General features: G+C 43.5%; 1 protein-coding gene across 6 annotated transcripts in view; it reads left to right on the top strand.

The window, feature by feature from the left end:
• GALNT11 (polypeptide N-acetylgalactosaminyltransferase 11) overlaps window positions 1-18,524 on the top strand; it is a 43,093-nt gene extending 24,569 nt beyond the window's left edge. For all 6 annotated transcript variants that reach the window (XM_082753725.1, XM_082753728.1, XM_082753726.1 and 3 more), the window contains 8 exons: window positions 730-855; window positions 3,095-3,344; window positions 5,875-5,992; window positions 7,090-7,242; window positions 9,048-9,266; window positions 11,822-11,926; window positions 17,383-17,520; window positions 17,780-18,524. In XM_082753725.1, the coding sequence (XP_082609851.1) occupies window positions 730-855; window positions 3,095-3,344; window positions 5,875-5,992; window positions 7,090-7,242; window positions 9,048-9,266; window positions 11,822-11,926; window positions 17,383-17,520; window positions 17,780-17,911 (1,241 nt within the window). In that variant the 3' untranslated portion in view covers window positions 17,912-18,524. The remainder of the gene's footprint in view (window positions 1-729; window positions 856-3,094; window positions 3,345-5,874; window positions 5,993-7,089; window positions 7,243-9,047; window positions 9,267-11,821; window positions 11,927-17,382; window positions 17,521-17,779) is intronic.
• Window positions 18,525-20,599: the final 2,075 nt, after the last annotated feature.

Raw genomic sequence — 20,599 nt, forward strand, 5'->3', positions numbered from 1 at the left:
AAAAAAGTATTGTAGCTCTTAAAGTTGTCATTGATGTTGGTTACACTACAATAGTGTTTACTGGTTTCACTGAACTTTTCAAAACCTTCAAAAACATGTACTTGTCAGCAGTGTCTCTGATCATTTCAAATTTCAGAACAGCAGCTACCTGTGAGGAAGTTGTAGTTCTCTTTATCTGCTGTTGTATCAGCTATGAAGGTACAGATAATGAAAGGTGTCTGTGCTTTTTAAAAGAGTCAGTGTTTGTTTTAGTGTGTGGAACACAGTAATTTACATCACTTGCCTGTGTGAAAGGGCTTTTGTTACTTGCTATAAATGACAGTCATCATGAGAAGACTTTAGAAAGAGGAATTGTGTTTCTTTGTGCAGTGTCTTTAAATTTATTTTTCTATTTTTAGAAGCTGTAATACCTTTTAGCATTGAGTCTATTAGTTCTGGTTAACTTGAGTGATATTGGACTAAAGGCTTTGTAAACAGAGCAACAAGATAGTCTTAGCAATCCAGTCTGTATTCAAGAAACTAAGTATGAAGCCTGAGGCAGTGGCAGCACACAAAAGGTTAGTTGGGAAAACATGGAAACACGTGTCAGCAGGATAGGTGCTGGGGATACCCTAGCCATACAGTTTGTCTAGATTAGTTTGGTTAGATTGAGTTGAACACCTTGGGATTTAAAACTCTGCCATTTTGTTCATCCATCCTGTTGTTGCTCCTGTGTTTTCCTCCTTCTAGCTGACTTGAAGAAAGACTTGGTTGACTATGTTAAAACTCAGCTTCCAAAAACAACAAAACTGGTCAGAAATGAGAAGCGGGAAGGCTTGATTCGAGGAAGGATGGTTGGAGCCTCTCATGCCACAGGTATATCTTCTTGTTTCTGTACATGCTTTGACTGTATGTTAGTTGGGTGACTCCTCTTTCTGTAGTGCATCTCTTTCAGATGTTGAATGTTTGACGTGTGATTGCTTTATCCTGCTGCAGGGGACTTTGCATGTCATGCCAATTTCAAAGCTACACAAGTAAAACCCAGGGAAGAAAGATTTGGGATAGTGCTATCTTAGGTGAAAGCTGTTTTAGCAATTTGCTTCAGTGTCAGTGACTTTGAAATGAGTTAATTGCATCACGCTTTGGCTGTTAAACTGTTGTAACAGCTACATAAAGTAAATTTGTTGATACCTGTCTGATGATTAGAGATGTTAGCTAATATTATCTGTATATTTAAATGTTTACATCATGCTGCTGACTCTGATTTACACAGTCTGCTGTATTTCCTCATAGCTTTGCTGAATTATTCTGCACCTGAGGTTGTTCTGTTACTCTCTTAATGAGAAATAAGGAAGAACCAAGTCTTCCTTGCTTATATGTGAATGTAGAATTCTTATATTTTGTAATTAACTTGAGGAAATTTCCCCTGTGTAGGAGGGGGACATGTTTTTCTGAGTCACCCAAGTAATGACTTGGCAAATTTAGAGCCAGATTTGAGTATCTCTTAACCCATTCTGAGCTATTGATTTGTTTGTTTTTTTGCTTCCTGTGTAAGTTTCATTTTGATAAAAATGAGTTAATTATTTAGAGTGGGTCAAGGAAATACTAAAACAAACAAGAAAAAAAAATACGGTATTTTGATGAAATTTAGTAAGGCAGTGCAGAACTTTATTTATTTCTGCCCTGAAAGAATGGTTTCTCAGGAATGCTTCCCTCTACCCTCCTCTGCCCTGGGTGTTGTGTTTACAGAGTATTTTCTGTGTGTTTTTGTGTGAGAACTATTGCTGTAAAATAACAATCTGCTCCCTTATTAGGGTAAACTCTAAGCTGGCTTCTAATTCACAGTATACTCGTAATGTTTCTCACGCAAGCTTTTCTGTTACTGCAGTGAGTGTTAATTGGGATAGACATATCTGGCCCTTTCTGTACACTGTGCCTTTTACCATAATATGCTTCTGGGTTAAATTTTGTGGTGTCTGAGAAAGTATGTGCTACTTTCTCAAATAATTTGGAGTGGTGGATAAAGTTTCTTAATTGGTGTTTACTCATTAGCATTGTAATGGGATAATCCAGAGAGAAAATCATGCTTACGCTTCCCGAGCTGTTCTTGGACCCACTTGAGTTAGTGCAATTGTAAGTCACTTTATTGCTCCTCTGAACTTCTGCAGTCTGTTTTCCCCTCAGTCAAATGCTGTCTGTTGTTAATAGAGACACAAATGTAACAAGTCGTCTAAGAAGAGGTGGAAAAGAGCTTTAGAATAAAGTTATGCAGATTTTATGTTGTGCAGTTAAAGTTCAGATGACTTCTCAGACCTGCTGAGATCAGGGTCTTTCACGGATCAAATTGTTTTCTCTGACCTTGGCTGATAAACCTGTGGAAGCCAATAGGCCTGAAGTGCTGGCTGGTCTGATACTGGTGGGTTTGGCTGCCATACAGGGCATTCACTCTCCTTTTAAGCTGGTGTGAATCCACAATAACTCTAAAGCTCATGAAATGGGACTGTGTCCCTTTATATTCAGGAATTGAAATGCTGTGGCCTGTGTTATGGATGAATGCAGAGTAATCCATCAGAATGGCTCATCTGAAAATCTACGGATTTTAGCTGTGATGGTAACTGGATGAGTGCTGAAGTCTGATAAGAAGGAAGCCCAAGGCGATTACAGCCAATGGACAAAGCTTTGTTGTGGGGATAGTTCATCCAACTCAACCCAATCCAATCCTTGTCTCTCTCTGTAGTCTCACTCAAAGAGAGATGCTGTGTGTCAGGACAAACGCACCTCCTGACTCCGAGTGAGTGGTCTGATGTTTCATTTAAGTTACAACAGCTCTGCTGAATCTGGGTGGAATATTTGACTATAAAACCTTCCCAAAGAAATGCTCCCACTTGAGTGTTCCTGGCTAAATGTGAATAGCCAGGATCTACCTTCTGTAACTGAACTAATCCCTGTGGATTCTCCAGTTTGTAAACTCTTTTGGGTGCAGATGGTATCTCCTTCTGTGACACAGGGTTGTAAGGATACTGCCGATACTCTGCTGCTGATAAAATGATGCATGTGCTCCTGTGTATTTCATGTTACCACGAAATCTTTGTCACGTGTGCTTGGGTCCCTGCAGGAAAGGTGCTGGTATTCCTGGACAGCCACTGTGAGGTGAACGAGATGTGGCTGCAGCCGCTGCTGACTCCGATCAGCGAAGACCGCAGGACTGTGGTGTGCCCCGTGATTGACATAATCAGCGCCGACACGCTCACCTACAGCTCCTCCCCGGTTGTGCGTGGGGGGTTTAACTGGGGCCTGCACTTCAAGTGGGATCTCGTTCCTGCATCAGAACTGGAAGGACCCGAGGGAGCTACTGCTCCGATCAAGTAAGGCTCCCCCTGCATGGCGTGCAGCAGCCTGTAGCAGAGCTTATGCTATTCTGTATCATATCTAATTATTTCAGCTTTAAACTATGTTGATGTTTGTTTCCAGTCCTGTGTTTGGCTTAATAATCGTGATTTTGATGACCGTCTTGTCCTTAGTAATAGCCCACAGATCCCACCAGGATAGGCTCTGGACTTTCTGTAATGATATGCTGAAGAATTGCTAGACTGGGAAAACATTTTTGTGGTAATATGAAGGTGATTTTGTAGCTGATGGGAGAAAACACAACATTTGGTAGTCTTCTATGTCAACACTTTCTGTATAGCTTTCACTTGTGTTTTTTTCTCAAGCATTTGTCATAAATCTTTGTAAATCAACAAACATGGATGTGAAGACCATCTTTAAAACACTATTTGTCTCTTTGCACAATGTGGCAAGTGAAATCGTCTATTGGAAAAATTGTTTATTGGAAGCCTTTCCTTGTTTTTGCAGTCTGAATTGCTTGAGAGTCGTTCTGAAACAAAAGTCCTTCTGAGTCTTAACACTAGGACTTGAAAGCATCTTCCTTTTAACCATTGGCAACTGTCTGACCCGTGCAGAACTGGCAAGATCTGGTTTCTACTGGATGTGTAGCTGTTACAAAGTGATTTTAGTAGACACCTTTCTTTAATAGCAGAGATAGGGCCCAGATAGGAGAACAGAAGCTTTCCCAGTGTGAATCCCTTCATGAAAACAGCTACCGCTGGTAGAGCAGTGAGAAGAAGCTGATTGTGCTGTTTCTAGTTGCAGGTATCAGTTTTGGTACAGAATTCAGGTTTATAAAGGGGATTAATCTTTTTTTCAAGACAAACTTACTGCTTGCAAAGGGAAACGGAACTTGGGTGCTATCATGTCTTTCTCATTGTTTGTTCTTGGACTGTAAATGAAGAGCATTTCAGGCTGATGCAAGCAGCTCCAGCACGAGGTTCTCTGCTATGGTCTGACAGCTTTGCAGTATTTCCATGTCTACCCCTCACAAGGCTGTTTGAGAAGCCAGGAAACTCCTTAAGTTGCTTAACAGTTTGATTTGTATGTAACGTGTTGCTGTAGCAGTTATGAAGTTCAAAGGAAAGGACAGGCTGAGGAAATCTGAATGGGGATCCAACATAGAAAGTCTTAAAATCTTTATTCTGTTATTAACCTTTGTCACAGTTAATCTGGAGTATGCCTAGAGATGACTTGTTGCTGGTTTCAATATTATTGCCTGCCTTCAACCCACTTTTAGGAAAAATTCTCTGCCTTCTCCATAGGAACTTTATACTTGAAGGGAGCCTCATCATTGAAGGAGGTCACACTTTCTGAGTATGAAAGTGACTTTTCCTACTTCAAGGTCTCTGCCTGCTTTGAAAGAGAAGCTAAACTGCTATTTAACCTTTGAGAATGGCTTTCTATCAAATGGAAAGTCTTACATTTTATGATCTAGGGACGTTTGTAATGAAAAATTCTGGTGTTGGGGCTGGAAAAACTGAGAGGAACCTTTCAACCCAGGCTTTAACAGAAACTGTAGTAGAACATTGTGTGGGAACAAGCACGAAAGTCCAGATTTAGGATTAGTTTAATCATGGGGCTATATTAACAAAGATGAGAAAAAGCCTGTTCTCAGACAATTGTGTTCCCACTGTCATATGACGTATTTACCTGGTGTCTTTATTCCATTTTATACTCTTCTAGGGCATGCTCATACCATAACTGAGATGAGCAATTTAATTGAGACTGTAGAATGGGCATCATATACAGATTTCTACAAAAAAGACTGATTCTAGTAACACACAGGCAAGGTAGAAAACTGGGAAACTCTGAAGAGAACATGTATGCAAATATTAAAAAAAAAAAAAATAACTTCTCTAGGACTTAGCTGACTGTGACATTGATGATGAAACAATGCTGATCCTGGTGCTTGAATTTTGAGATAGTGCTGTTTCTTTTAGCAGACTTCTTGGCTTGTATAACTTCAAGTTTAGGCCTTCATTCACATAACTGTTATTTCTTGACCTAATGTAATATGGGGAAGTAAAATGCTCTCTGGGTTCTACTCTTTCTTGCTCAGTCAAGCCCAGTCTGCGTGACTTGCTCCTGTAAGAGGGAGAAGAACTTATTTTAAGTGTACATGTTTGTGCCTGTAGGGGAAATTAGATCTGTTTTTACCAGAAGCTAATTAATGGTGGCTCCTAATTTTCAATTTAGAAAACTTAATGGACTCCAAACTTGCCCAGGTGTTTACTTTTTTCCTCTTTCCCTGTTCCATCCTTCTTCCTCGAGGTTGTTTACTGTATGTAGGAATATGATGTACCAGTAAAGCAATAGTAAAAGACCACAAACACCACTTAGACCTGCTTTTGAAAATGTATGCTGAGATCATAGAACTGAAGTGCCTTAGAAATTATAAATAATCAAGTTGAAATTGTTTTCAGTGGGTCTAAATGTAAGCTTTTTATAACTGATCCAGCTAAAATCACAGGTTTTGTCTAAAAGAGTGAACTACTTCCATTTTAGGTCACCTACTATGGCAGGAGGCCTGTTTGCCATGGATCGTGAGTACTTTAATGAACTTGGACAGTATGATAGTGGCATGGACATCTGGGGAGGAGAAAATCTGGAAATATCTTTTCGGGTAATCTTGCTTTTATGTGTATTTAAGTACGAACCTTTGTCTTGCTTCTTCTCTTCCCTCTTTATGCTTTCTTTAGCACTGGAATAGCTACTTGTGCACCAAAACCAATGTTTTTATTTCTAGGAAGAATGACTTTAGCACACTAACTAGCTTTTACAATAATTTTCGAGTTAAATTTTAATGGGAAAATTGAAGAGAATTCAGCTTGGCTGGAAAAAAAAATGAGAAAATCATTATCAGGAGACTTCAAAGCGATGTTTCATTGGGCTGTCTGTTTTCTTTGTTGTCACTCTCCTGATGGAAAACAACTGTATGTGCTCAATGCCAATCTATAGCTCTTCACTTTTGTGAAACGGATTCATCAGCAGATTTGATGAGTTTGTCCAAAAGTGAGATGCTACCATAAGAAATATGAAATGGGGATTAAAAACTGAAGTTAACAAACAACAACAAAAAAACTCTGAAAAGAAAAGGCAAACAAAAGCAAACTATATATGCCAAAACTTTAGAGGAATCTGTTAAATAGAGAAATCAAGCTTGGAGTTCAAAAATAAAAACAGGCACTTCATAAATTGTATGTTCAGGGAGCCTGATGAGGTCTGGAAGCCCTGTCTCCCTAGGGAAGAGTTGTGAAGAAAGCAAAAAGTGACTGATCTTATCCAGTCACTTAAAAGTGAATTGATTATAAACTGTTCCCTTGATGATATCGAGTGATCTATGTTATCTGGTGTGGAAGTGTGGACGTGTGATTCATGCGTAGGCAAAGAGATTCAAATATCTTAATCTGAAAGTTAAATCCCAGCCCATACATTCCAGTGATTTCAAATAGGTCATTGAAGCATAATGTTTTGGAATAGCAAAATATTTGTTTTGGGAAAGCCGTGGTGTTTTAAGTGGAAGGTGTGATGATATGACCCAATTTTTTGTCCAACCCAAAGATCTAGTAATGTAACTTGTCTGAAAGCATGGCATTAATGTTATTGACACTTAATTCCATCGTTACACGTAAACCTACCTGAGTATCTCTTGAAGGGGAGGAGGTAGCGAGCCTTGTCAGTGTGCAGACAATGAGCTACGTTCTGCTTTTGTTTGGACAGATCTGGATGTGTGGAGGCAGACTCCTGATCATCCCCTGCTCCAGGGTGGGACACATTTTCCGCAAAAGACGTCCCTACGGCTCACCACGGGGCCAGGACACCATGGCTCACAACTCCTTGAGGCTGGCACATGTGTGGATGGATGAATACAAGGTAAGAAATGTTTCTAGGACGTGAAATAGTTATTAAGTGGTGTGTTTGTCTAAGGACTGTATCACAGTGAGGTCTGTTGGCATTTCTAACAGGGTCTTGCTTCTGTATTCTGACTTCCTAATGTTAATTTTGGTACAGACTCCTAAATTCTGTAGGCTTGTGGTTTTGGTTCTGAGTGTTCAGATTTATTCCCTGTTACTTACACTGCCTGCAGGAGATTCATTTTTATGTCTTTTTAAATGAAATAAAAGATGATGAATGAGTTTCTTGTAAGATCCTCATTATTTTGTGTCCAAATCAATATCATGTAGCAGCCGTATGCCTTCAGGTAGTTTCTGTGCTGGTGAGAGAGTGGTTTTTGGTTTTTGTTTTTCGTTTTAATTAGCAGTCTGAGTCTTGGTCTGTCTAGCCCTGCGTGTTCAGTCAGGACCGACTTCTGGATTCAAGGGCAAGAGTGTTTCTTCTTTGTTTTCAGGCCTTCATACTCATGCTTTTAAAAGTGAAGCCCAGTTCTCTGATACTTAGGGGCATTTTGCATTGTGAGACCATAGGAGCTGGCCAGAAAGGAAATCCTGTGGTCCTGACTATTTCTATACAAGCCATACTTTCTTAAATTTATATTCCTTAAAGGTCTATGTTTCAAAACCCATCCTTTATCTGGATGCCCTTTCACTTTGAGGAACCTATTAAGAGTCATTAATTTTTATCTCCATTCTCCATAACACGTCGGTAGATTTGATCTATCGCTTTCCCTTTTATTGGTGTCTGGGCACTGTTGTTTTGTGATTAATGACGGCTTTCTCTGCAGCTTGGAATTGACTCTTTGTTGTTCCCAGCTAATACTGCTTTGTCCAAAGAGGACTTAAACTGCTGATTGTAGCAGTCCCTTATCACAGAATTGTGTTCTGACCTTTTCCAGCTGTTTCTAATCTAATTCTGCAATAGTTGCCAGAGACTGTCATTATGACAGATTTATGGTTGGAAGGCAAGCTTGGAGATATTTTTGTTTAAGTGATTGTGTGATGAACAGAACAAAGATAAGACAGAGGACCTGTTTTGCAGCAAAGAGCAAATATCAGCATTTAATAAATACAATTGCATGATGGAAGGCAAAGAGCAAAATTTACACTCTGCTTTTGACAGATATGAAATAGATCTCAGTTCACACATAGAATGGAAATTAAAAAAAAAAAAATCCGTAAAAGGTAGGATACTAAAATTTGAACTTAAACCAGAAAAGAGGCAACTGGAATAGCAGGGCTACTCTTTTGAAGCAGACCACTACTGACCAGTCTGTTTCCAAACTTTCTCAGAGTTGTCCAACATTGCATTGTATTTGGTGTTTCCTCCTTCTTGGGTTTTAAAAAAGTGATGCATCAAGACCATCTGAATGCTCGAAGGTCTTGATAAGGACAGATGTGTGATGTGTCTTGAGATGATCCAGTCTGTTATCTCTAGTCCAGAGAAGGCACCAGGTAATTGGAAAGTGTCAGAACAACACTACTGTCAGTAAATTCCAGGTGTCTAGCAGAGGTGAATCCAACAAAACACCACAACTCGGTGCCCTGAAAACCGATTTTTAAATAATCTGATAAATGAATTGATGTAAAAATACCATGCCTTTTCTATGAACTCTGTAAATTCATCTGGAATTGGACTCTGAGGGCATTTTTCTTCTAGTTCTGGTAGTAATATTGATGAATGAAATTCACTGAAATAAAACTCTTGAGTTCTGCAAGTTGGAAACCAGTAATTTGAAATTACTCTCCTCCCCTTCTCCCTCAACCTCTTTCTCTTAAATACAGGAGCAGTATTTTGCTTTGAGACCTGAGCTAAGGACGAGGAACTATGGAAACATTACCGACCGTGTAGAATTGAGAAAAAGATTGAACTGCAAATCATTTAAGTGGTATTTAGATAACATCTATCCTGAGATGCAAATATCTGGGCCCAATGCCAAAGCTCCGCAGCCAGTTTTTATTAATAGAGCACAGAAACGACCAAAAATAATCCAGCGTGGAAGGGTAAGATAACCTTTCTTAAATACAGAAGTCTGTCTTTAGAGATTCTTTTTCAGAAAGACTTGCTGAAATATAAGGAGAGTCTGTTTCTGTAAAGCACAGAGTTTTAGTTTTTGTAACAAATCGACTTGAAAGTAACTGAACATGTGTCTTTAGAAAAAGGTGCTTTTTAAAAAAAGGTAAAAAGATCTGTATTAGGTCATTTTCAGAATAGATACTATTCAGTGAAGTTTCTTACCTTAAAGCTCTGAGTTATGAAGTTTTGGTGCCTTTAGAGTGTGCTTTCGTGGCTGTCGGATAAAGAGAGATTTGGCCTGAAATACTCATGCTCTGTTGGTTTATGATAAGAGTGCAATATAATTGCTTTCTGAACTCACTGCTTTTATCAGATAGTTTCCTGCAAAGATGACCATTTGCACCTGATGGTGGCCTTTTTAGTCTCAGCTCCTAGATAATAAGCAAAAATGTCTTGCTCCCTTTTTTTTTTTTTTTTTAAGTAGAAGGGGAGAAATATATTTTGATGTGTATTCATGAAGGAAATCCTGTTAAAGATTCATGCCTTAGCTCTGACACCTGCCTTCATAGAGCTGTACAAAGGCAAAGCCAGCATGTATTTGCATCTGTTCTCTCCGGTGCCAGATCTGGCTAACGAGTGCTTTTTGTGCTTCCCAAAATAATGGAGAGCTTCCAACCTGATGCAACTTTGTCAAGGCCCTCTCAGAGAGGACCTCTTGAACTAATGGATGTGGGCAGGGCTGTGCTAACCATCATCTGCCTCGGCAGCTGGCACCATTAAGTAGTGGTGTAGCACTCTCCACAAGGTAATGCAGTCTGCCTACTGACATTTGCTGGTCCTATAAGCATGTTCAGGCTGGAGGACCAGAGCCCACAGGCAACCTATTGACATCATCAGATTTTTATTTTTGCTTGGAAGCAGCTGCCTGGGAAGCCACGACTCGTGTAGTATTCTTATAATTGTTTCCCAGCCAAGTTGTAAAGTTATTTATTAGGGCAAGCATGCTAACTTCCCGGAATACAACCAATACAATGAGCTGATGTTGTTATTCTGTTATTCCCCTAGTCAGATTCTTTTTTTTTTAATTTCTCTCCATTAAATTTAATGGCTTTCTGCTTTTATTCAGACAAGTTTAAGGAAAGGCTGATCTGGGGGGAGGCTACTGAGGCACCAAGAACAGTAAGGGGAAATCTTCCACACTGATTTTTTTATGGTTGAAGTTGGAGGACAAACTCGGTGTATCCTTTAAGAAGAGGGAGACGAGACAGAAAAATGCAGTTCCTGAGCTTGATTCTCTGGGGTTCGAGGATTATGCCCAGCATTGTGTGAGAGCGTGAGCCTTGGCTCCGATGGCTGCATAAACTAGTTCCAGATGCCTACAAGGAACAGAGCGATCAGCCAATGTCACCGCCGCCTGCCAGACTCTTCAGGGTTCGGGATGAATCACTCCAAATCCCAGCTTATTCCCAACAACTAATTGGGCCAGAGATAAGTGCTGGTTTGACAGCTGGGAAGAACTGTAATGATCACAAATCGTGACAGTTCTTAACAGTGTTATCAAACGCTGATCATTATGGCCAATAAAAACGAGGGGGGAAAAAAAATCATATAGAAGTCGCATAGCTGTGTGGTTTGAAAGCCTACTGTTGAGTGAGGAATGATGAAAATGAGATCTCTCCTCGAAGTCCCTGGGGTGTGAGGAAATGTTACTTAGAAGGTTTTGTGTAATTTGTTTCAGATGTGCAGAGGGAACAGGCGAAACATGGTGCGCTTGCGGAGGCCGTTGTTGATGTGTCTTGGGACAGCTATTTCCAGAAACTGTGTTTAGAGGAGAGCATTATTTGCTGTTTGTGCTCTCTAATTTTTGCTGTCGTGTGACGGAGCAGCTCGTTCTTTTTATTACTGGAAATGTCTCTTGGTTTATAAAAAATCTGCAGAATCGATACAAATGGCAAGGCAGCGATGTCTTGGTAATAAAAAGGCAACTGGCTAATTAGTCAGCCTGGCCCCAAGCTCAGGACAGCACAGATACATCTCACTCTCCATCCAGCTGCAGATTGGGGGTAATTATTTTAATATGCAAGCCAGATCTGCCACCCTGCCATCTCCCACACTTGCAAGGGTTATCAAATGAGCTCCCCAACACTTGAACTGGAATGGGCACTTGGGAGGTCCTTAAATTTGTCCCTTCTGCCCTGATTTGTCACTACCTGGGACCTCTCTTTTGTGGAGGGTGAAGAAGGGAAAGAAACTTGATGGAGTACGGTCTGCATGTGCTGAGCCATACTGCGTGTATTGCACTTGTAGCATAAAGGGAAAACTTGAATGTAATTAGAAAGCAAAATGGAACTATTTAATGCTGGTTTCTTGTTCAAATCATCTGAAAAACAAAAGGGTGTTTTTAAAAGGGAAGAAGAGTTCTTACTACATTTTGTGTGTGCGTCTGTGAGCACACTTTGTGTTGCAAAGTATTACCATATGCTCTGTTTGGTACGGGATGTTTGTTGTTTACTCTGCCCATCAAACTCTTTTCCTTTTCTAGCTGTATCACCTTCAAACCAACAAATGCCTGGTTGCCCAGGGCCACCCGAGTCAGAAAGGAGGCCTGGTAGTGGTTCGGGAATGCGACTACAACGATCAAAACCAGGTATGACGTTCCTGATTATCTGAAGAGCTATCTTACAGATTTCTAATGCGCCTTCCTGCTGGCAAGATGCCGCGGTGTAACATCTCATCAGCCAGCAGGCTGATCCCAGAGCATTGTTCAAACCACAGCGCTGGCAGAGGAGGCTGTGGAACTTAACACTCAGCCTGCTGAGTGCTGGGTATCATAATCCTCTGTCTTTATGGGCTGAATCTCTGTGTGTGGCTGAAGACGGTCCTCAAGAGAGGTTTGTAATCTGCTGATTGACACTGCAGAGTTTGTAGAAGCTTTCAGCCAGTTCCTCGTGCTGGATTCAAGGCAGCCTTCTCCTGGCCTGCTGTTCTTTGTGTGTTGTGCGGTAGTTTAGGGTGAATGAACATTTTATTGCTATTACTATATAGAAGGAATTCTAAGGAATTTAGAAAACACTTTCACATCCCACAGATGGGATGTGAAAATCTAACAAGAATTTGTTGTATCACTGCATGAAGTCTCTCTTATTCCACTTCTGTTCTTTCAGGCAACAGAAATTCAGGCCTCCAGTAAAAAGAAATCTCCAGGGTAGAGAAATTCTCACTGAATACCTTAAAGACTCTTATCTAGCTAAGAGCTGCCTTGAGAGCATTATGGCATCCAAGTCTTAAAATCTAGATCTCTTCTAAAGAGAAAAGCAGTCAAAGACACAAGGTAAATGGAGCAGGAGATGCGATGCAGCGTAGCTTTATCAAAGGAGGGTTGTGCTAGACTAACCATGAAGTAGGCAGTAGCATTCAGCATATGGAAGCTGCAAGAGCAGAAGCAGGACGATGTGTAGTAATGCAGCAAAGTTGTGCGGTCTGTCAACTACTGGGACCTTCTGCTCCTGCCTGTGGTCTCACCAGCTGAACATGGCAGAGGAGGATGGTGTCAGGGTGAGTGTAGTCGGCTGTAGACACGTGTTTGAATCCTGTTTGACTCCTGGATGAACTGAAGGTGGAATGGGAATCAAGATTTGGGTCATGGTATGGCCTCTGACTGTGTAACTGTAACCAGCTGGCACCAGTGGTTGTACGTTCATGGTGCCAGAGGTGCTAAGCTGCCTTCGGAGCCTTGCAGCCTGTGAAGGAGAAAGCAGAAATGACTTCCCTGTTGATGATGTCCCAAGTAAGAACCAATGGGTCCTCACAGTCAGTTTCCCTTCTCTTCCATGTGCTGTTTCTAATAGTGAACTGCCACATGGTTGGAGGAGGAAACCTGTTGTTTTTCCCCTTTTATCAAAGCCTTTTTTCTGATTTTTTTTCTCCTGGAGACAGAAAACTGCAGTTAGCCTTTCGGTTTTGAGGAAGACAAATTAATGCTCAGATTGTTCTTCTCTGTTTTTTCTCATGAATTGGGTTTACTAGCAGTAAACCAAGCAATTAATTCTCACAAAAAAACAACTGGCTGTGCTATCTTTAACAAATATTTTGATCTTCACCCAAGTATGTTAACCAACACTATGGTATTCTGCCATTATACTTGTTTTGCTCTCCTAATAAATCCCAAGAGTACGTCAGCCTGCTGCCTTTCACATCTTCTTGACCATTCTTGCTCTAGGTACATAAGAAAAAGAACGCTTAACAACTCCAGCTTATAAAATACAGCAAGAAACTTACTGAGTATTGCACGCCTTTAGTTGCTATTTTTAGTAACACTAGCTGAAAAGGCCAACAGCTCTAATTTTTGCTCTAGAACCATCTGTTCTGTGCCTTCAGCCTTAATACAAAAGCCTGTGTTGGGTCTGGTGAAAGGCAGGTACCCAGCTATCCTGTCCTTAGGGTGCTCACGTACAGAAACACAGCAATAACTCTACAATAGCCTTTGATTTTTTTTTTTTTTTTTCCATGAGCATTTAATTGTATTTTGACCTCCTGTAAGCTCTTGGCATCCTGTGGCAGTGAGTACTACAGCTTGGCTCTGCTTTCTGTGGAAATAATGTGATGCCACTTGGTGATGGTTTCCTCTGAAGCCAGTTATTTTTTCCCCAAGGAATAAGTTGCTGCTGTTCATCTCTTTCCAGGCTACTTTTGTTCTGTGAATACTTGAAAAAATACACGGTACTGCTCAGTAAGAGGAAGGAGCAAGGTGAACTCTAACTGGGAGAGTGTGCAAAGAGATGGGAAACAAAACTGGGCCTTCTTGAGACTCATTGTCACAGCTCTTTTGACTGGAAGGTGGTTGTCTGTGTAATTTTGTAGTTAGAAATAGCACAAGTAGGAGAGGTGAGAGGATTCAGTAGTGCAAAAAGCCTGAGGTAACAGAAGCTGAGATTCACAAATACTGAATGTGAATTTTGCAAGCTAATTCCACTAACGTGGAATGGAAATTTGTAGTTGAGGTGTGGTCGAGTGGAGGGAGTGCCAAGCTTGCCAAAGTAAACTCCTACTTGATGTCAGCTGCATGTCTGACCTCCTCCTGAACGCCATAAAAACTCGGGTGTCAAAGGAGTCTAGAAAATACTTAAGGACTTGAAAAGATCAGACGTGATCTCTCATGATTTCATCTTGCATGAAAAGAAGCCTTAAAAAATTAACCGTGGAATGGATTCTACTCAAAACCATCATGTCTAAGGTTAATCAGATGGTGAGGAGATGTCAAGGGTGCTGGAGTACTTTGTACTAGAGCCTGCCCCAAAGGAAACGAAGTAAGTTACTGACAAACTTGGAAGAGGAGCATCGAAGAATGAAGGTTTTGGAAGCAAGCATAATGGCCAACACAGGACTAACCAGTGGGAGTGTTTGTGATCTGGCATTGGGCTGATCTGGCATGGGTTTGTCATCTGTCTGATGCCTGCTTGCCTTTTCCCAACCCAACTGCTTAAAGCCAAGTTTCTTTTCCAAAAAATCTCCTCACAGGCTGCTGAGTTATGTGTATTTTTCTACTCCTGCTTAGAAAGAGGTTATTTTCCTCTGTGCATTTGCTTCATTTGGATAACTCCAGGTTTCTATAACTTAGCAACGTACTAAGCTTTAAAAATACGACTGTCGCCAGTCAGGCTGGGAAGTGGCCAGGTCTGCGAGCGTGTGCCTCTGTGCTCTGTTCAGCAGGACTCTGAAAGAGAACAGATTTGGGCAGAAAAAATTCAGAAAAGCTCTGTTAACACTGCTGTAGAACTTCATAAATGTCAGCGTGCACACTTCAGTCTCTGGACCACGTGTCTGGAGTGTGAAGCTATGCCAGTTGGCCGGCCCTGCCTTTTCCTACACCCCATGGCACTCTGAAAGCCGAAGGGCAGGCTGGTGCCTCCATACAGCCTTGAAATATTTGTTCCTTAGGGGCAGGGAGCTTCCCTCTGCTGCCTACTGCAGCTTCCTTGGTTTGTTTATTTGCCCTAGCTTGGGGTCGTGGGTTTTAATGCAGTTGCCTGTATTGACATTGGACCTTAAGTCTCACATAGATGACTCGATTTCACCAAAGGAGATGGTAATGTGGGTTATCCTCCTAGGCTGAGGCACCATCTGAGCCCTCCCCTCACTTGACTTTCCTCTAAGAATTCAGCTGGCTATTAGATGTTTATGTTAATCACTGTGTAAATCTTATACTGAAGGAAAAAACAATACTGTGGCTCTGTGTCTCTTTATTGTGATTTATATATTTAATGGAGCAAAGCAAATGCTGGAAAGGAGCCCATCCTGCACCATTCACCATCGTATTTAACCTCAACTTAGATCACTGGTGGCATGGAGAGAGGTTTCTCCTTAACATCTGCCTCTTTGCTTGTGTTTGAAACTAGAAGCAGGCTGTCACAGTCTGCTTGCATCCCAGTTTTTCCCTTTGCCTCCAGTGAAAAGGGCGAGAGGTGTGTGCAGCAGTCAGGGTGGCCCTGGGGGCAGCAAGTCACAGCGCTGCTCTCAGCAGCAGGATCCATGTCTACAACCGGAACTGTGCATGTGATGCACTCCCAGGTAGTAGGAAGTGGATGCCCAATGAAAATACCCTGTAACTTGTCTTTTTTTTTATTAAGAATAAAAAAATACCCAATTTATAGTAGGAGACACATAGGAAGGACAAGGCAAGCCATCACCCAGACCTGAGCTCTAAATCCCAGGCTGGTTCCTTACTGGTCACAGGCCAACCTTCTGCTGCTAGGCTTGAGCCTGAAGCCAAGCAAATCACGGACAAAAAAGCAAAGGAGAGCAGATCCTTTTCCTTGTAGAAAGATTTTTCCAACCTATTTCATGGACTTCTGTGTGCTCAGTGCTGTTCCTGCCAGCCTGTAACACCGTGAGCTAAACATCGTCCTGCCCCTGTCAGCAGCAACCTACTCAATAAATTTTGGAGTGTGCAAAGGCTTCAGTTACACAATAAAACCCCACGGCCTGGCTTTGCTTTCCCTGTGTTCAAATCTGTTACCAGTCTGCAAGGTCACGGTGGTACCTCAGTCTGAACTTGAAGCCATAATGTGTCCCAAACCTGGGCATGTTTTTCTCCTTCATTTGTTTCCTACCCTAAATGCCAAATTAATCCAAATCGCACAGGATTTCAGTGCTGTTGCGAGTTCTTTGCTGTTCCTCAGCCTCTGATTAAGCTGGTGCCACTGCAGCCTTGTCTCCGTTCTCACCACCTCCACCTGCTGCTGGGGTTTGGCTCCGTCCTTGTTCTTCTTTCAGCAGGAATAATGTTCTGGCAAGCACAGAGCTCCTGAGGCTGGGACAAATGCTACTGTGACACCTGCATTTCTCCAAGGGAGCCGTTCACATTCAATAGGCAGCAGGTTAATGAAGGAGCTGCGTGCTTCTCCATCCTGCTGCCCACCTGAGGCATTGTCCTGATCCACAGCTCCACCCAGCAGCTTGTGTGTGATCCCATCAAACCACCCAGCAAGCAGGGATCAGGATTGTTTCTATTTGCTTAATTTTTGCTGCCTGGAGTTCGATGTTTTATACACAGCGTGAAACTTGTGCAGACTTCGTGGAGACACAAGGGGCAAGGAGGGCAGCTCCTGCAGTGCGACCAGATGGGCCCTGCCTCCTCCAGCCCTAAGTCATGTCCAGCAAGCCAGTGAGAGCCAGCAGAGGTTGGGCACCAACTGCAGCAACCAAAGGTGCCTGGTGGTTTACCCCAGCACCACAAATACTTCCTTGTGCCACATTAACACGTGGGAGAGGGCACGCAGATGGCTGCGGAGTGTCCCTGCTGGCTGTTAGAGGTGCGGTGGTTTTCAGCGTGACAACAGAGAAGCCTCCTGAAGGAGTTGTGTGAATTCAGGAACCTCAACATGATCTTGGAAACATGAATCTGTGAATTCTTGCTTTATCCAGCTCGGCCTTGGAGAGGTGTCTGGGCGTGGGGCGTTGCTGTGGGAGGCTGGGAAGGCGACTGAGCACTGCAGCTGCGTTTTGGTTGCTGGAAAAAAGGCAGAAAGCAGTGCAGGGTGCATCTCTGACACCTGAAAACTGTGATAAACGCTGTGATAAAAGTCTTTCTCCTTCTCCTCTCAGGTCTGGGTTTACAACGAAGACCACGAGCTGATTTTGAATAATCTCCTTTGCCTGGATGTGTCGGAAACGCGCTCGTCCGATCCGCCTCGTCTCATGAAATGCCACGGCTCTGGAGGCTCCCAGCAGTGGACATTTGGGGTAAGTGGTGTGGCTGGCGTAGTTACAGCATGGTGCTTGGCATTAATGCCTTGGCAAGCGACAGTACCACTAACAGGACAGCGGGGTTGGGTTTAATTACTACACCTGAGATTAATTACCAAGCCAGTTGTGCTGCACTAGGCCTCGCCCACAGTTGAGGCAGCGTCAGCCCCCGTAAGCATCAGTCTCAGCTTCAGTTTGACAGCAGAGTAGGACACAATTGTAGTAAAGGAATCCCATCTGTGTGCCTCTCTTCTAGAAGAACAACCGCCTCTACCAGGTCTCCGTGGGGCAGTGCATGAAGGTGGTGGACCCGCTTAGCCACAAAGGGTACGTGACCATGGCCATCTGCGACGGGTCCCTGCCTCAGCAGTGGCATTTTGAGAGCTGAGCCAGCCTGCCCGGTGCGCCGAGCCAAGACCAGGAGCCCCTTCAACCCCTCAAGGTCCCTCTGGAGGGCTCTGCGAGGAGCCCTTTGCTGCTACCCCCACCACGGCCATCGCAAGGACCCCGCAGAGACGTCCCGCTGCGAGGCGCTGCGCTGCGGGCGCTCCCTGGCCCCAAGTCGGGCGCAGCAGGAACAGCAGCAGCCCTGCTACAGACCCACCGCGGTCCCTCGGACTGTCCTGGATAACTGAACTGTTTTTAAGTAAGAGAAATTATTAGAGCGGTGTAATTTAAATCGTGAGATTTTAGCCTTGTGGATCTTTTGAATGACAGAGTCATTTTTGAGTATTTCATGCGCAGTATCTCATTAATTCACATGTGTTTTTTTTTTTAGTATGGTTTTACTGGCCAAATTATTTTACTTCATCTGGAAAATATTTTTATTCCCTTTTATCTTCTGAAAATTGTCATTTGCGGTATTTAAATTTAGTTCTTTTAATTTACAATTTTAGGACATTTCGTGTAGTTTAAATTTTTAGCTGTCATTTGTCACCTCATATTTAAAAAAAAAACAGAAGTAACTATTACAAAGTCTATTTTGATGACCCATGCCAGTAGCTGCATTTAAAATAAAGGATCATTTTTTTATTAACCAGCATGGCTGTACTCTTTGTAGCCATCGGACCAGAAGGCACCAGGTAGGAGGCTGATGCAAACCAACATTCACACAACTTCCCTCCTTTTCACTCCCTTTTCCTCCCAGATTTTCTTCCTTTCTCACCTCTGAAGGGTTTGACGGGTAATTTCTGTTTTTCTTCCTCTCCACTTCTCTGTTTCTTTCCCCAAGTTCTTTTCTTTCACTGGTTACCTTTCCTTGATGTCCTGCTTCAGCCCCAGATACTTCCTCAGTGTGTGTGGAAGCTGCTGCAGAAAAGCTCTTCTTACACACCACATTTTTTTCTTAGCGTGTGGCCTTCTCCATCATGCCGGAGCCGGGGAGGCGCACGGTTGAAATATCAGCAGCACTGGGGCGGCCTCACCCTTTAACTTGGGCAGCAGAAACGTTTTCCAGGCACACCAATGCTCTGGCATCCCGTTACTGACATTTGGGCAGCGGGAGGCAAGGAATGATGCTGTTGGAGTCATTACAGACCGAGCCTTCCTGCGGAGAGGACGGAGACACCTGGAACAAGTTGCATTGGGGCCTTCAGCGGGCAGCCAGGAGGGGAGAAAAAGTGCAAGAGAAAGACAGCGAGCAGGTAAGAGCAGCCCCGTGCTGCTGGCAGATGTTTGCCTCGTTCAGCAGGAGCAGAAGCCGAGTCCCAGCGCAGCGAGGAGCCAGGTACCCAGCCTGGAGTTATAAACCTCAACAGTCAGCTCAGGTGGATTTTCCTCCAGATAAAGCGCTGTAAAGTAAGTCAGACGCCAGCCAGATCCTTCCTACCCAGAAACGCCCCTGAAAACAACCCCAGCCCCACAGGGATGCATTTCAGGCATCTCAGCAGCTCGCTGGGGCCCTCGCAGTAGAGCCTGGAGTCTCGAGGCGGCTCCTGGTGCAGGTGGCCTCCAGCTGATCCCTGGTGGTGAGGGCAGCACCCAAGCACCGACAGCTCCAGGTGGGTTTGGCAGGACAGAGCGAGGCCTCTCGTTGCACAGCTGCCTGTTTCCACAGGGACCTGGGTGATGGCTGTGTTGCTACAGCTGCTCCCAGCTGCAGGGCAGCTTTTCCTGCAGCCTGTGATTTTTTTTTTTTCTGTCAGGTTGGCTGTGCACTAGCCCAGCTCTGTCCTTTTGCTGTGCTGCCAAAAAAACAAACAAAAACAAAAAGAACCAAAGGCTCAGTCAGGCAAAGCAGATGTTCTATTTATCTACGGTCGCGGTCTAGTGCCACAGTGAATTTTTGACCTTTTGCTGCTCTGTGGGGCAATGTGGGGGCTGCTCTCAGAACCAGCTCAGTGCATGTGGCCGTCAGGCCTGCTGTAACAGACACGTCCATACGCTGATGGACTGCAGCTGGCTTGCAGCTTAATATACATCATCTACCTCCCTTTTGCTATAAATACGACTTATTTTTATCCCCATGCATATTAGCGACATAAAATGTTTTTAGTCTTTCCCTTTGAAGGCCGGGTACCCCTCCTTCCATGTGGCTCGTGGCTGCTCTACCACGTGCAAAGCCAGGTGCTGCCTGCAGGTGACACACCCGATCCCGCTTGCTGTGCTGGGCCTGGAGCCATGGCCAGAGCTGGGGGGGGGGGCAGGAAGGGGCTGAGGCTGCCCACGAAGGGCTCCCCTTGCCCACTGCACTGCTCTAAGGCCTGAGGCACAGGGGTGGTTTCAGGAATGAGGTGGCACAGCGGCGTTTCGGAGCACAGCGTTTCTGCAGTGAAAGGCTGCTGCTGGCCAAAGCCAGCTCCCGGTCAGTCACCCTCCTCCCTTGGTCAGATTTTGGTGATGAGCGTTTCTACCAACACCCGTCCTGAGTCAGTTACGTGGTCTCTGCATGCGTTGCCTGACTGGGTGGCATTTGTTTTTTTTTCCTGTATCTGAGTCACCACCTACAGCTGCTGACAGGGATTTGGCTGGGCGGGAGGAGGAGGACACCAACTCAGGCTGCTTGCAACCAGCTCCAGCTCAAAGGACAAAGGAGGAAAAGCCGAGCACAAGGGAATGGCATCGCTTCACTGCCTCC

The sequence above is a fragment of the Aythya marila genome (genome assembly GCF_965140915.1).
Source record: "Aythya marila genome assembly, chromosome: 2".
NCBI classification, from domain to species: Eukaryota; Metazoa; Chordata; class Aves; order Anseriformes; family Anatidae; genus Aythya; species Aythya marila.